The sequence below is a fragment of the Bactrocera oleae genome, chromosome 2, assembly GCF_042242935.1.
Source record: "Bactrocera oleae isolate idBacOlea1 chromosome 2, idBacOlea1, whole genome shotgun sequence".
Taxonomy (NCBI): domain Eukaryota; kingdom Metazoa; phylum Arthropoda; class Insecta; order Diptera; family Tephritidae; genus Bactrocera; species Bactrocera oleae.
The window spans coordinates 49,726,705-49,738,805 of NC_091536.1; the positions used below are offsets into that span (position 1 = coordinate 49,726,705).

General features: G+C 32.1%; 2 protein-coding genes and 1 long non-coding RNA gene across 3 annotated transcripts; 1 reads left to right on the forward strand and 2 right to left on the reverse strand.

The window, feature by feature from the left end:
• Positions 1–403: 403 nt before the first annotated feature.
• LOC138859003 (uncharacterized) lies at positions 404–1,735 on the reverse strand. The gene is made up of 2 exons (XM_070113120.1): positions 901–1,735; positions 404–845 (listed from the first exon to the last, which is right to left on the reverse strand). The coding sequence occupies exons 1-2, from the start codon at positions 1,385–1,387 to the stop codon at positions 406–408; spliced, it is 927 nt and encodes a 308-aa protein (XP_069969221.1). The 5' UTR covers positions 1,388–1,735; the 3' UTR covers positions 404–405.
• Positions 1,736–6,571: 4,836 nt separating this feature from the next.
• Positions 6,572–10,806, forward strand: LOC138859005 (uncharacterized). The gene is made up of 2 exons (XR_011398040.1): positions 6,572–7,068; positions 7,144–10,806. It is a non-coding gene; the product is annotated as an uncharacterized lncRNA (long non-coding RNA).
• Positions 8,219–9,236, reverse strand: LOC138859004 (uncharacterized). The gene is made up of 2 exons (XM_070113121.1): positions 8,750–9,236; positions 8,219–8,686 (listed from the first exon to the last, which is right to left on the reverse strand). Exons 1-2 carry the CDS (start codon positions 9,234–9,236, stop codon positions 8,247–8,249), a joined length of 927 nt encoding a protein of 308 aa, XP_069969222.1. The 3' UTR covers positions 8,219–8,246.
• Positions 10,807–12,101: the final 1,295 nt, after the last annotated feature.

A 12,101-nucleotide genomic window follows, 5' to 3' on the forward strand; every position in this document is an offset into this window, starting at 1 on the left:
TAGAGGAGATTCTCCAGATCACGAATATATATAATTATTGCCGCCGGAAACTTATAGTTTTCGAGATATTTGCATTTTAAGTTGAAACTTTCACAAATTATTTTAAAATTTCTCGATTTATGGTTAACTTTTCTTTTATATTATGCACTTTTTATACACTGACACTTCACTACAATGTTTCTACATATTTATTTTATGTTAATTATTTAAATATTTGCTTTAATTAGGCATTTTATTTTTACACAATTTTGGTTATATGCACAATAACAAATGGGTTCCATGTTGTCAGATAATAAGTGTTGCCATATTCAAACGAATGACAGCAATCAAAATAAATAAAAAACCCAATTACCCTCTACAAAATAATATGAACTAAATTTTCCATTTTAATAAAAGAAAAAGGTTTTATGGCTTAAAGGTATGTTTTATTGCATCTAATAGTTTTACGAATGGATCGTGATGCTGATTTGCAACATTTTTACGCCATACGTATTCATAAATCAAATTCGAGAAATCTTCACTGTTATTATAATTGTCTTTTAAAAAAAACCGTTTGATGACGCGCCACTGGGATTCTATCCTCTGCGTGTGTGTTCCATCTTCGGCAACAAACGGATTTTCTGGATCGCTATGGTTAACGCGTCGGTGCTCATACCCGTGACTGGACAGGCAGTCGTACGCCTTCCAACAATCAGTACATATGATGCTACCTTGTAAAACGTGTCTCTGAATTAAGGGTATGAGCACTTCAGCAGACCTCACATTATCGGGACACACTTCCAGCCGAAGGTCGTCACTCCCATCCTCTACCATCCCTAAAACCCAGTGGCCTTTCACTCTCCGTCCTAAAAAAGAAAAAATTAAATAATTAATAATAAATAATAATGTATTTATTATTACCTTTGTTATATTTTCGTTTCCCGAATTTGCTCTCGTCTATTTGAACAATTTTACCAGGGCCGCCAATTTTACCTACCGCTACCTGGTGATCAACCTGGTATAAAACTACAGCTTCGCGGCAGTAATTGTACCAATCACATATGGTAGCGCTGGATAAAATTGGCTCCTTAATAAAACTGTTCTTTCGAACTTTCGAATGGGACCAGTGCAATGCAAATGCAAACATTATATAAAAAATCTGAGGCAGTGGTATTTTTGCGTTTTCAAACCATGTCCCACTCGACCTCGATACCGCAGTCCGTTTACGGCAGGCACCTTTCCGGCATCGGAATATGCCAACCGTGCTCCTATCTGATAAGGATACCAACATAGGTATCCTATGCGTACGACATAGTTTGCTTTTTAAAATTAAACCCTCCTCCTCTGCAAACGATATACATTTCTCCGTTGTGTCGAAATTTTGAATTATTTTAGGGAAATTCCACATTTCCTTAATTTCGGACACTTTGAGAACGTTTGTTTTTTTTACCGCACCACGGCTGGTTGACGGTTCATTACAATCTATTTAAAAGTCTTAAGTAATATTTGTTATAATTTTAAATTTCTAATAACATACCTGATGTATTTCCACTCATTTTCTCAAAAATTATCACAATTTAAAAAATTATGTAAAAAATATAAACACTTGCGGAATGATTTATATGCACAATATTCACCAATTAAATTTGAATATGAAAATAATGGCAAAACGGACAAAAAAAGAAACGGTACCTTGTTTAGTTGTAGAAAATTCCGTTATAGAAATTGAAGTTTAAAGAGAGTGATATACCATCTTTAACATTAATTTTTTGTATTTAGATTTCCTGTTTGCACTGGCGGCCTTCGGCCGCGCTTCAAAAAAATAACCCTGGTCGGTCCAACACCGGGGTGTTCAAAATTCAATCGCGTGAAACTTCTTTCCGCATTGGCGGCCTTCGGCCGCGCTTCAAAAAAATTACCCTGGTCGGTCCAACACCGGGGTGTTCAAAATTCAATCGCGTGAAACTTCTTTGTGTATTGGCGGCCTTCGGCCGCGCTTCAAAAAAATTACCCTGGTCGGTCCAACACCGGGGTGTTCAAAATTCAATCGCGTGAAACTTCTTTCCGAGAATTAACAAAATTATAAATTGTTCATGTATTTGGGGTATAATCCTCTTTTATTATTCATTTTTATTCGCTTTCAAAATATAAATATATCTCTATATATATATAATAGATATGGCAACACTTGTTAACTGTCAACATGGAACCCATTTGTTATTGTGCATATAACCAAAATTGTGTAAAAATAAAATGCTTAATTAAAGCAAATATTTAAATAATTAACATCAAATAAATATGTAGAAACATTGTAGTGAAGTGTTAGTGTATAAAAAGTGCATAATATGAAAGAAAAGTTAACCATAAATCGAGAAATTTTAAAATAAAATTTGTGAAATTTTCAACTTAAAATGCAAATATCTCGAAAACTATAAGTATCCAACCATACCCCTCTTAACCCTGAAATCGTGGGATGCTAAACTAAAGCCCACCCAGTACAATATATATTAAAAACAATACAAAGGGTCGGCTTTAGTATACCGTCCCAGGCTTTCGTGGATATAATGGGTATGAGCAGGTCGAGGAGATCCTCCAGATCAAGAATATATAATATATAGATTTAGCCGCAGGGAACTTAAAGTTTTCGAGATATTTACGTTTAAAGTTGAAAATTTCAACTATTTACGTACGTATTTTTTCGATATAAAGTGAATTATACACTTATATTTTTCACTCCACTAACACTTCACTAATTCGTTTTTAAAAAATTTGTTTATATTATATGCTGCAAAAATAGCTTTATTTCAATATTTAAATCATTCTTCAACTTTATTAATTTTAACACTAACAAAAGGGTTACAAATGTAAAAAAACCAGTGTTGCCATACTAATATATTTTGAAAACGAAGAAAACTAAAATAAAAAGAGAGATTATACCCTAGATACAGTAACCATAATTGTTGATGGACACTAATAAATCTTTTATTTCTCTTCATTTGATAAACTCATGTGTTGGACCGACCAGGGTTATTTTTTTGAAGCGCGGCCGAATGCCGCCAACGCATAAAGAAGTTCTGCGCGAAAAAACTTTGGTACACCCCGGTGTTGCAACATCTATTTATCAAATATAATATAATTAATTTTTCAGGAAAAGTAATTTTTATTTGTAAGTTATAAATAAATGTATGCTATATCGACCATTCCTTTTACATGCAGTATTTGCAAGGCCAAAAAAGATTTTAGATGTTTATTTTAAAATCATACAGTTCTCCGATTCATTAAAGATATTATAAAAATGTTTCTATATATTCCTTAAATATTGAACAAAATACTTATAAAAATTAAAAAAAAAATATCTTTGATGCTGACCAAACTAAACAGAATTCGAGTAGGGCAATTTTATAAGAAAAAAAAATTTTCGAATCTTATTAAAAAAAGGTATACTACTTTTGATAAGTAGCATATATGTCTAGAAAATATAACAAAAGATTACAAGAATATTATTTTTACAGAATTTATTAAAAATCACCCCTAAATCAGTCAAACAAAACTATCGATAGTCAGACCACTCGATAGTTTCAAAAGATACTATCGATAGTATCGGTAGTTTTTCCCCATGAAATCTCATGTTATTTTTATGAAATAATGTTTGCATTTATTTATAAAACAAAACATGAAGAATAACGCAAAAAACAAAAATTAATTAAAATGATATTCGTTTATATGCATTAGTGTCTGGGTGTATGTATGAGTATGTACATATGTACATACATATATTGTGAAATTCAATCACAGCAGAATGCTTAAATATGTAATATGTTTCAGTTTCATAATTTGATTCCCCTCGAACATTAGTACGAAATAAAATGGAGGTTTTTTTACAATAATTTTTTGTCCACGGTTTTTTATTCGTATTAAAATACTGGAAAACTGTGGCGTTAAATATTCTGAATTCCATTTGCACGTATTAATAAGTGAGGTTATGTGCAACCGGCATTTCAGAACATTATAAATTCCTACCTAATGTAAATATTTCCGCAACATTCCTTCTAACGCTTTCAACACCTCAATAAAGTGTAAAAAATAATTTGAAACCACGTGCGCAGATCCAAGCCTACAATGAAAAGATGATGTTAAGGCTACCATGCCAAAAATTAGACTCACATTTGGTATTCGCAGACTATATCATTATGTAGCTATATAAATTGAAATTTTATAATTTTATGAAAATTTTTGGTAAGTCTAGTTAAGGCATAAACCATCGATAGTCAAAATAAACTACCGATAGTAAGACGAAAATAAAACTATAAATTCTTATCATTCTTTCTAACGCATCCAACACTTAATTAAAGTGTAAAAAATAGTTAAATTTAATAATTTGTATAATATTTTAAGAATATGCAACCAGTCAAGCCAAGAATGAAAAGATGGTTTTAAGCCTAACTTGTTATCCAAAATTAAACTTCACATCTGGAACCTACCAAACTAAATTGTTATGTAGCTATATAAAGTGAAATTTTGCAGTTTTATGAAAATTGTTGATAAGCCTAGTTAAGGCATAAACCATCGATAGTCAAAATAAACTATCGATAGTGAGACGAAAAAAAATATCGATAGCCCCATTGATTGTTTTCCAGCTCTATCTGTTACAATGCATCTAATTTTCGGAAGCTTTACTTTTTAAGAATTGTTTTCAACGTTTCTGCTACATTATCGGCCGTATGACGTTAAGATAACTGTCTGGTGCCAATAGCACAATTTACGAATGTAGTTCTTTCTAAAAAATGAACGGTTACACCAAGAAAGGACCGTTCTGCCATTGTTTCGGCCCAAATATCGAAAGGTAAGCACAGTGTAGATACCTTTTGAATCCTCTGTTGAAACATTTCCGCCAACGTGCAATATTTTTCCCACAGTTTTTTTTCTAAACTATTAAATGGCACTGTATATAGAGGGGCTACCTCTTTCTTCAGTATTAGAAAACCTTCTCCTTCTACCATATGAAAGGGTCTCATGTCCTAACTGATGAAGATTAAAATGCACGCAATTATTTCATTTGTTTTCGCGCGGCCTTCTGCAAAACGATTTTTTAAGTTAAACAGTGTTAGGACTACCTTATGGTGAATATATGTACAACTATGTACCTTTATAAAACCCTATATTTTCGAAAGCTGCTGTTATAGCATTACCGTCGCTTCTATTTCTATATCATAATCTATTCCCTTTAATTTGCGTCTGTAATTACTTTACAAAATCAATCAAAAAACAAAATTTCATTTGCTTTGCTTGCGGAAAAAATGTGACCATGTAAACGTTTCATAAGCTTACAATAAATATACATATACTTAATGGTGCAATTGTTTACTTGTTCTTACACTAAAATCCTGTTATCACAAAAATGAAAATAGTAATGTACATTTTTGTTTTTGTTTTTGTTTTTGTATTTTGAACTTAAGAATATAAAGAAGAAATACATGCATTACCTATTTACATTGTGTTTTTACTTCACTTAAAAAAATATGTCGGGTGAACGCAGACTTTATTGGCTATGTGTACATAAGTAGATCAGAAAACAACACTGTAATACTTACTTAGAAAGTTTATTAGTATGTTCTTAACGTCTACCAGCTTTTTTAAGAATTTGAAACGACGACAATTGCAGGGTGGGCAAGCCGTTCATTCCGTGTTGCTCACAGAAATAAGTTCTGGTATTCCGATGCAAGTACTTGTTTTTCGATACCTACTTGAATCGCAGTAAAAAGTGTCGATTACAAATATACTTGGAAAAGAAGGCTAGACGAATTTGTTCGACAAAGTTTTCGTCGTTGGCGGAGGTGTTCATGTCCACATTTCATGTTCGGCGTTTTGTTCGCTAAAGATAGAAACGTTTCTGTGTTCGTGCGAATACGTTCGACAGTGGATGGCAATGTTTGCACGAACATAATTTGTGAAAAATGTTTCTAGTGTGCGCATATGTCAAGATGTCTAAGCAAATATTTTAAAAAATATTGTGACGAATATAGATGATAGAACAAAATCGAATGAACGATAAACTGCCAGAAACAACTAGTTACCGAATTCGTAGTTGCCAGATTGTTCTAGAAGCAATGTTTTGTTACAGATTTACTATATAAGGGCTGACGGATTGTGCAGCAAACACAGTTCTAGTTAGAGTGTTGTCGTGATAAGAACAATTGAGACATAAGCAAGAAGTTGTAAGCTCGAATAACGAGCAATAAGTGTTAAGTTGTTGGAATTAGAAATAAAGATAAGTGTGTAGCCATTAAATTGGGACTTTTATTTAACAATCCAGTGATTGAACTCAAGAGTGAGTTACAGGTAGACGATTTATCGAGAAATCCGTTACAATACTGACAATTTACTTATAGAGATCATAATAGATAGTAATCGATTGTCGGTTTTTATGTTTTGTAAAAACTCAATCAGGTGAAAGTAAAAAAAATAAAAACAAATTCAACTAAATTTCGTAACTATTGTGATTCAAGAACAACATTTTATTTTTATTTTAATTATGACGTATTGGAATTATATTAATTTTTCATAATGTAGTTTGTTTAATTAAACCATTCACATGGCCTGCGAACATCATTTGTAGAAAATTTTCAGCAAGGAAACATGTCGGTGTATAAAGACACAGTCATTGCTTTGATGTCTTTATTACATGTTTATTTCGAAATAAAAATATTGTAACGGATTTCTCGATAAATCGTCTACCTGTAACTCACTCTTGAGTTCGATCACTGGATTGTTAAATAAAAGTCCCAATTTAATGGCTACACACTTATCTTTATTTCTAATTCCAACAACTTAACACTTATTGCTCGTTATTCGAGCTTACAACTTCTTGCTTATGTCTCAATTGTTCTTATCACGACAACACTCTAACTAGAACTGTCCTTGCTGCACAATCCGGCAGCCCTTATATAGTAAATCTGTAACAAAACATTGCTTCTAGAACATTCTGGCAACTACGAATTCGCTAACTAGTTGCTTCTGGCAGGTTATCGTTGATTCGATTTTGTTCTATCATCCGTGTTCGTCACAGTATATTCAAAATGGAAAACAAAGGTACGAAAGCGTTACAAATTAAATATTTTCAGTTAATTTCTTTTACTTGTATATAATTACATGTTACATTTTTAGAATTATCGCGGGCAACGACGAAGCAGATAGAAGAGCTGGAGGATAGAGCTTGGTCAGCAGCTAAATGCGTTGAAAGGTCGTATCATGCTCACCTGCCGAATGCAAGGAGGGAAGTCTTTACCAAAAAGAAGTAGGATATAAATGTGGGTTCGAAATAAAAAGTAAATTGAATAAAGCAAAAACAAAGAACAAAAGAACAGTAACGTAACAGTGTATTGCAGTTACGGAAACAAAAAAAAACCCTTTAACTTGCACGTATGTACATGTGTAAACCAACAAAGTGCTGTTAAAAGGTAAAATTATATACGTACATATATAAATGCAAAATAAGTGCAGTGCAGTTCATATACAAGTACACATATAACTAAAAGCCCACGATAGATGTAAAACAATATAAAAAAAGTACAATAAATATTAAAAACACATAAAACAATACAAAGGACCGACCAGGGTTATTTTTTTGAAGTCAAAAAACACTTTAACTTACACGTATGTACATGTGTAATCCAACAAAGTGCTGTTAAAAAGTAAAATTACATATGTACATATATAAATGCAAAATAAGTGCAGTGCTGTTCATATACAAGTACACATATAACTAAAAGCCCACGAATGATGCAAAACAATATAAAAAAAGTACAATGGGAAAACTTTAGTTTAGCATCCCACGATTTCAGGGTAAGAGGGGTATGGTTGGATAGAGGAGATTCTCCAGATCACGAATATATATAATTATTGCCGCCGGAAACTTATAGTTTTCGAGATATTTGCATTTTAAGTTGAAACTTTCACAAATTATTTTAAAATTTCTCGATTTATGGTTAACTTTTCTTTTATATTATGCACTTTTTATACACTGACACTTCACTACAATGTTTCTACATATTTATTTTATGTTAATTATTTAAATATTTGCTTTAATTAGGCATTTTATTTTTACACAATTTTGGTTATATGCACAATAACAAATGGGTTCCATGTTGTCAGATAATAAGTGTTGCCATATTCAAACGAATGACAGCAATCAAAATAAATAAAAAACCCAATTACCCTCTACAAAATAATATGAACTAAATTTTCCATTTTAATAAAAGAAAAAGGTTTTATGGCTTAAAGGTATGTTTTATTGCATCTAATAGTTTTACGAATGGATCGTGATGCTGATTTGCAACATTTTTACGCCATACGTATTCATAAATCAAATTCGAGAAATCTTCACTGTTATTATAATTGTCTTTTAAAAAAAACCGTTTGATGACGCGCCACTGGGATTCTATCCTCTGCGTGTGTGTTCCATCTTCGGCAACAAACGGATTTTCTGGATCGCTATGGTTAACGCGTCGGTGCTCATACCCGTGACTGGACAGGCAGTCGTACGCCTTCCAACAATCAGTACATATGATGCTACCTTGTAAAACGTGTCTCTGAATTAAGGGTATGAGCACTTCAGCAGACCTCACATTATCGGGACACACTTCCAGCCGAAGGTCGTCACTCCCATCCTCTACCATCCCTAAAACCCAGTGGCCTTTCACTCTCCGTCCTAAAAAAGAAAAAATTAAATAATTAAATAATTAATAATAAATAATAATGTATTTATTATTACCTTTGTTATATTTTCGTTTCCCGAATTTGCTCTCGTCTATTTGAACAATTTTACCAGGGCCGCCAATTTTACCTACCGCTACCTGGTGATCAACCTGGTATAAAACTACAGCTTCGCGGCAGTAATTGTACCAATCACATATGGTAGCGCTGGATAAAATTGGCTCCTTAATAAAACTGTTCTTTCGAACTTTCGAATGGGACCAGTGCAATGCAAATGCAAACATTATATAAAAAATCTGAGGCAGTGGTATTTTTGCGTTTTCAAACCATGTCCCACTCGACCTCGATACCGCAGTCCGTTTACGGCAGGCACCTTTCCGGCATCGGAATATGCCAACCGTGCTCCTATCTGATAAGGATACCAACATAGGTATCCTATGCGTACGACATAGTTTGCTTTTTAAAATTAAACCCTCCTCCTCTGCAAACGATATACATTTCTCCGTTGTGTCGAAATTTTGAATTATTTTAGGGAAATTCCACATTCCCTTAATTTCGGACACTTTGAGAACGTTTGTTTTTTTTACCGCACCACGGCTGGTTGACGGTTCATTACAATCTATTTAAAAGTCTTAAGTAATATTTGTTATAATTTTAAATTTCTAATAACATACCTGATGTATTTCCACTCATTTTCTCAAAAATTATCACAATTTAAAAAATTATGTAAAAAATATAAACACTTGCGGAATGATTTATATGCACAATATTCACCAATTAAATTTGAATATGAAAATAATGGCAAAACGGACAAAAAAAGAAACGGTACCTTGTTTAGTTGTAGAAAATTCCGTTATAGAAATTGAAGTTTAAAGAGAGTGATATACCATCTTTAACATTAATTTTTTGTATTTAGATTTCCTGTTTGCACTGGCGGCCTTCGGCCGCGCTTCAAAAAAATAACCCTGGTCGGTCCAACACCGGGGTGTTCAAAATTCAATCGCGTGAAACTTCTTTCCGCATTGGCGGCCTTCGGCCGCGCTTCAAAAAAATTACCCTGGTCGGTCCAACACCGGGGTGTTCAAAATTCAATCGCGTGAAACTTCTTTGTGTATTGGCGGCCTTCGGCCGCGCTTCAAAAAAATTACCCTGGTCGGTCCAACACCGGGGTGTTCAAAATTCAATCGCGTGAAACTTCTTTCCGAGAATTAACAAAATTATAAATTGTTCATGTATTTGGGGTATAATCCTCTTTTATTATTCATTTTTATTCGCTTTCAAAATATAAATATATCTCTATATATATATAATAGATATGGCAACACTTGTTAACTGTCAACATGGAACCCATTTGTTATTGTGCATATAACCAAAATTGTGTAAAAATAAAATGCTTAATTAAAGCAAATATTTAAATAATTAACATCAAATAAATATGTAGAAACATTGTAGTGAAGTGTTAGTGTATAAAAAGTGCATAATATGAAAGAAAAGTTAACCATAAATCGAGAAATTTTAAAATAAAATTTGTGAAATTTTCAACTTAAAATGCAAATATCTCGAAAACTATAAGTATCCAACCATACCCCTCTTAACCCTGAAATCGTGGGATGCTAAACTAAAGCCCACCCAGTACAATATATATTAAAAACAATACAAAGGGTCGGCTTTAGTATACCGTCCCAGGCTTTCGTGGATATAATGGGTATGAGCAGGTCGAGGAGATCCTCCAGATCAAGAATATATAATATATAGATTTAGCCGCAGGGAACTTAAAGTTTTCGAGATATTTACGTTTAAAGTTGAAAATTTCAACTATTTACGTACGTATTTTTTCGATATAAAGTGAATTATACACTTATATTTTTCACTCCACTAACACTTCACTAATTCGTTTTTAAAAAATTTGTTTATATTATATGCTGCAAAAATAGCTTTATTTCAATATTTAAATCATTCTTCAACTTTATTAATTTTAACACTAACAAAAGGGTTACAAATGTAAAAAAACCAGTGTTGCCATACTAATATATTTTGAAAACGAAGAAAACTAAAATAAAAAGAGAGATTATACCCTAGATACAGTAACCATAATTGTTGATGGACACTAATAAATCTTTTATTTCTCTTCATTTGATAAACTCATGTGTTGGACCGACCAGGGTTATTTTTTTGAAGCGCGGCCGAATGCCGCCAACGCATAAAGAAGTTCTGCGCGAAAAAACTTTGGTACACCCCGGTGTTGCAACATCTATTTATCAAATATAATATAATTAATTTTTCAGGAAAAGTAATTTTTATTTGTAAGTTATAAATAAATGTATGCTATATCGACCATTCCTTTTACATGCAGTATTTGCAAGGCCAAAAAAGATTTTAGATGTTTATTTTAAAATCATACAGTTCTCCGATTCATTAAAGATATTATAAAAATGTTTCTATATATTCCTTAAATATTGAACAAAATACTTATAAAAATTAAAAAAAAAATATCTTTGATGCTGACCAAACTAAACAGAATTCGAGTAGGGCAATTTTATAAGAAAAAAAAATTTTCGAATCTTATTAAAAAAAGGTATACTACTTTTGATAAGTAGCATATATGTCTAGAAAATATAACAAAAGATTACAAGAATATTATTTTTACAGAATTTATTAAAAATCACCCCTAAATCAGTCAAACAAAACTATCGATAGTCAGACCACTCGATAGTTTCAAAAGATACTATCGATAGTATCGGTAGTTTTTCCCCATGAAATCTCATGTTATTTTTATGAAATAATGTTTGCATTTATTTATAAAACAAAACATGAAGAATAACGCAAAAAACAAAAATTAATTAAAATGATATTCGTTTATATGCATTAGTGTCTGGGTGTATGTATGAGTATGTACATATGTACATACATATATTGTGAAATTCAATCACAGCAGAATGCTTAAATATGTAATATGTTTCAGTTTCATAATTTGATTCCCCTCAATCATTAGTACGAAATAAAATGGAGGTTTTTTTACAATAATTTTTTGTCCACGGTTTTTTATTCGTATTAAAATACTGGAAAACTGTGGCGTTAAATATTCTGAATTCCATTTGCACGTATTAATAAGTGAGGTTATGTGCAACCGGCATTTCAGAACATTATAAATTCCTACCTAATGTAAATATTTCCGCAACATTCCTTCTAACGCTTTCAACACCTCAATAAAGTGTAAAAAATAATTTGAAACCACGTGCGCAGATCCAAGCCTAGAATGAAAAGATGATGTTAAGGCTACCATGCCAAAAATTAGACTGACATTTGGTATTCGCAGACTATATCATTATGTAGCTATATAAATTGAAATTTTATAATTTTATGAAAATTTTTGGTAAGTCTAGTTAAGGCATAAACCATCGATAGTCAAA

What these genes read in the sequence shown, in the direction of transcription:
- LOC138859004 (XM_070113121.1), bottom strand. Translation starts at nt 9,236, where the DNA reads ATGTGGAATTTCCCTAAAATAATTCAAAATTTCGACACAACGGAGAAA. An exon ending in GAAACGAAAATATAACAAAG is followed by an intron (nt 8,687 to 8,749) that starts GTAATAATAAAT and finishes TTTCTTTTTTAG; the next exon opens with GACGGAGAGTGAAAGGCCAC.
- LOC138859003 (XM_070113120.1), bottom strand. Translation starts at nt 1,387, where the DNA reads ATGTGGAATTTCCCTAAAATAATTCAAAATTTCGACACAACGGAGAAA. An exon ending in GAAACGAAAATATAACAAAG is followed by an intron (nt 846 to 900) that starts GTAATAATAAAT and finishes TTTCTTTTTTAG; the next exon opens with GACGGAGAGTGAAAGGCCAC.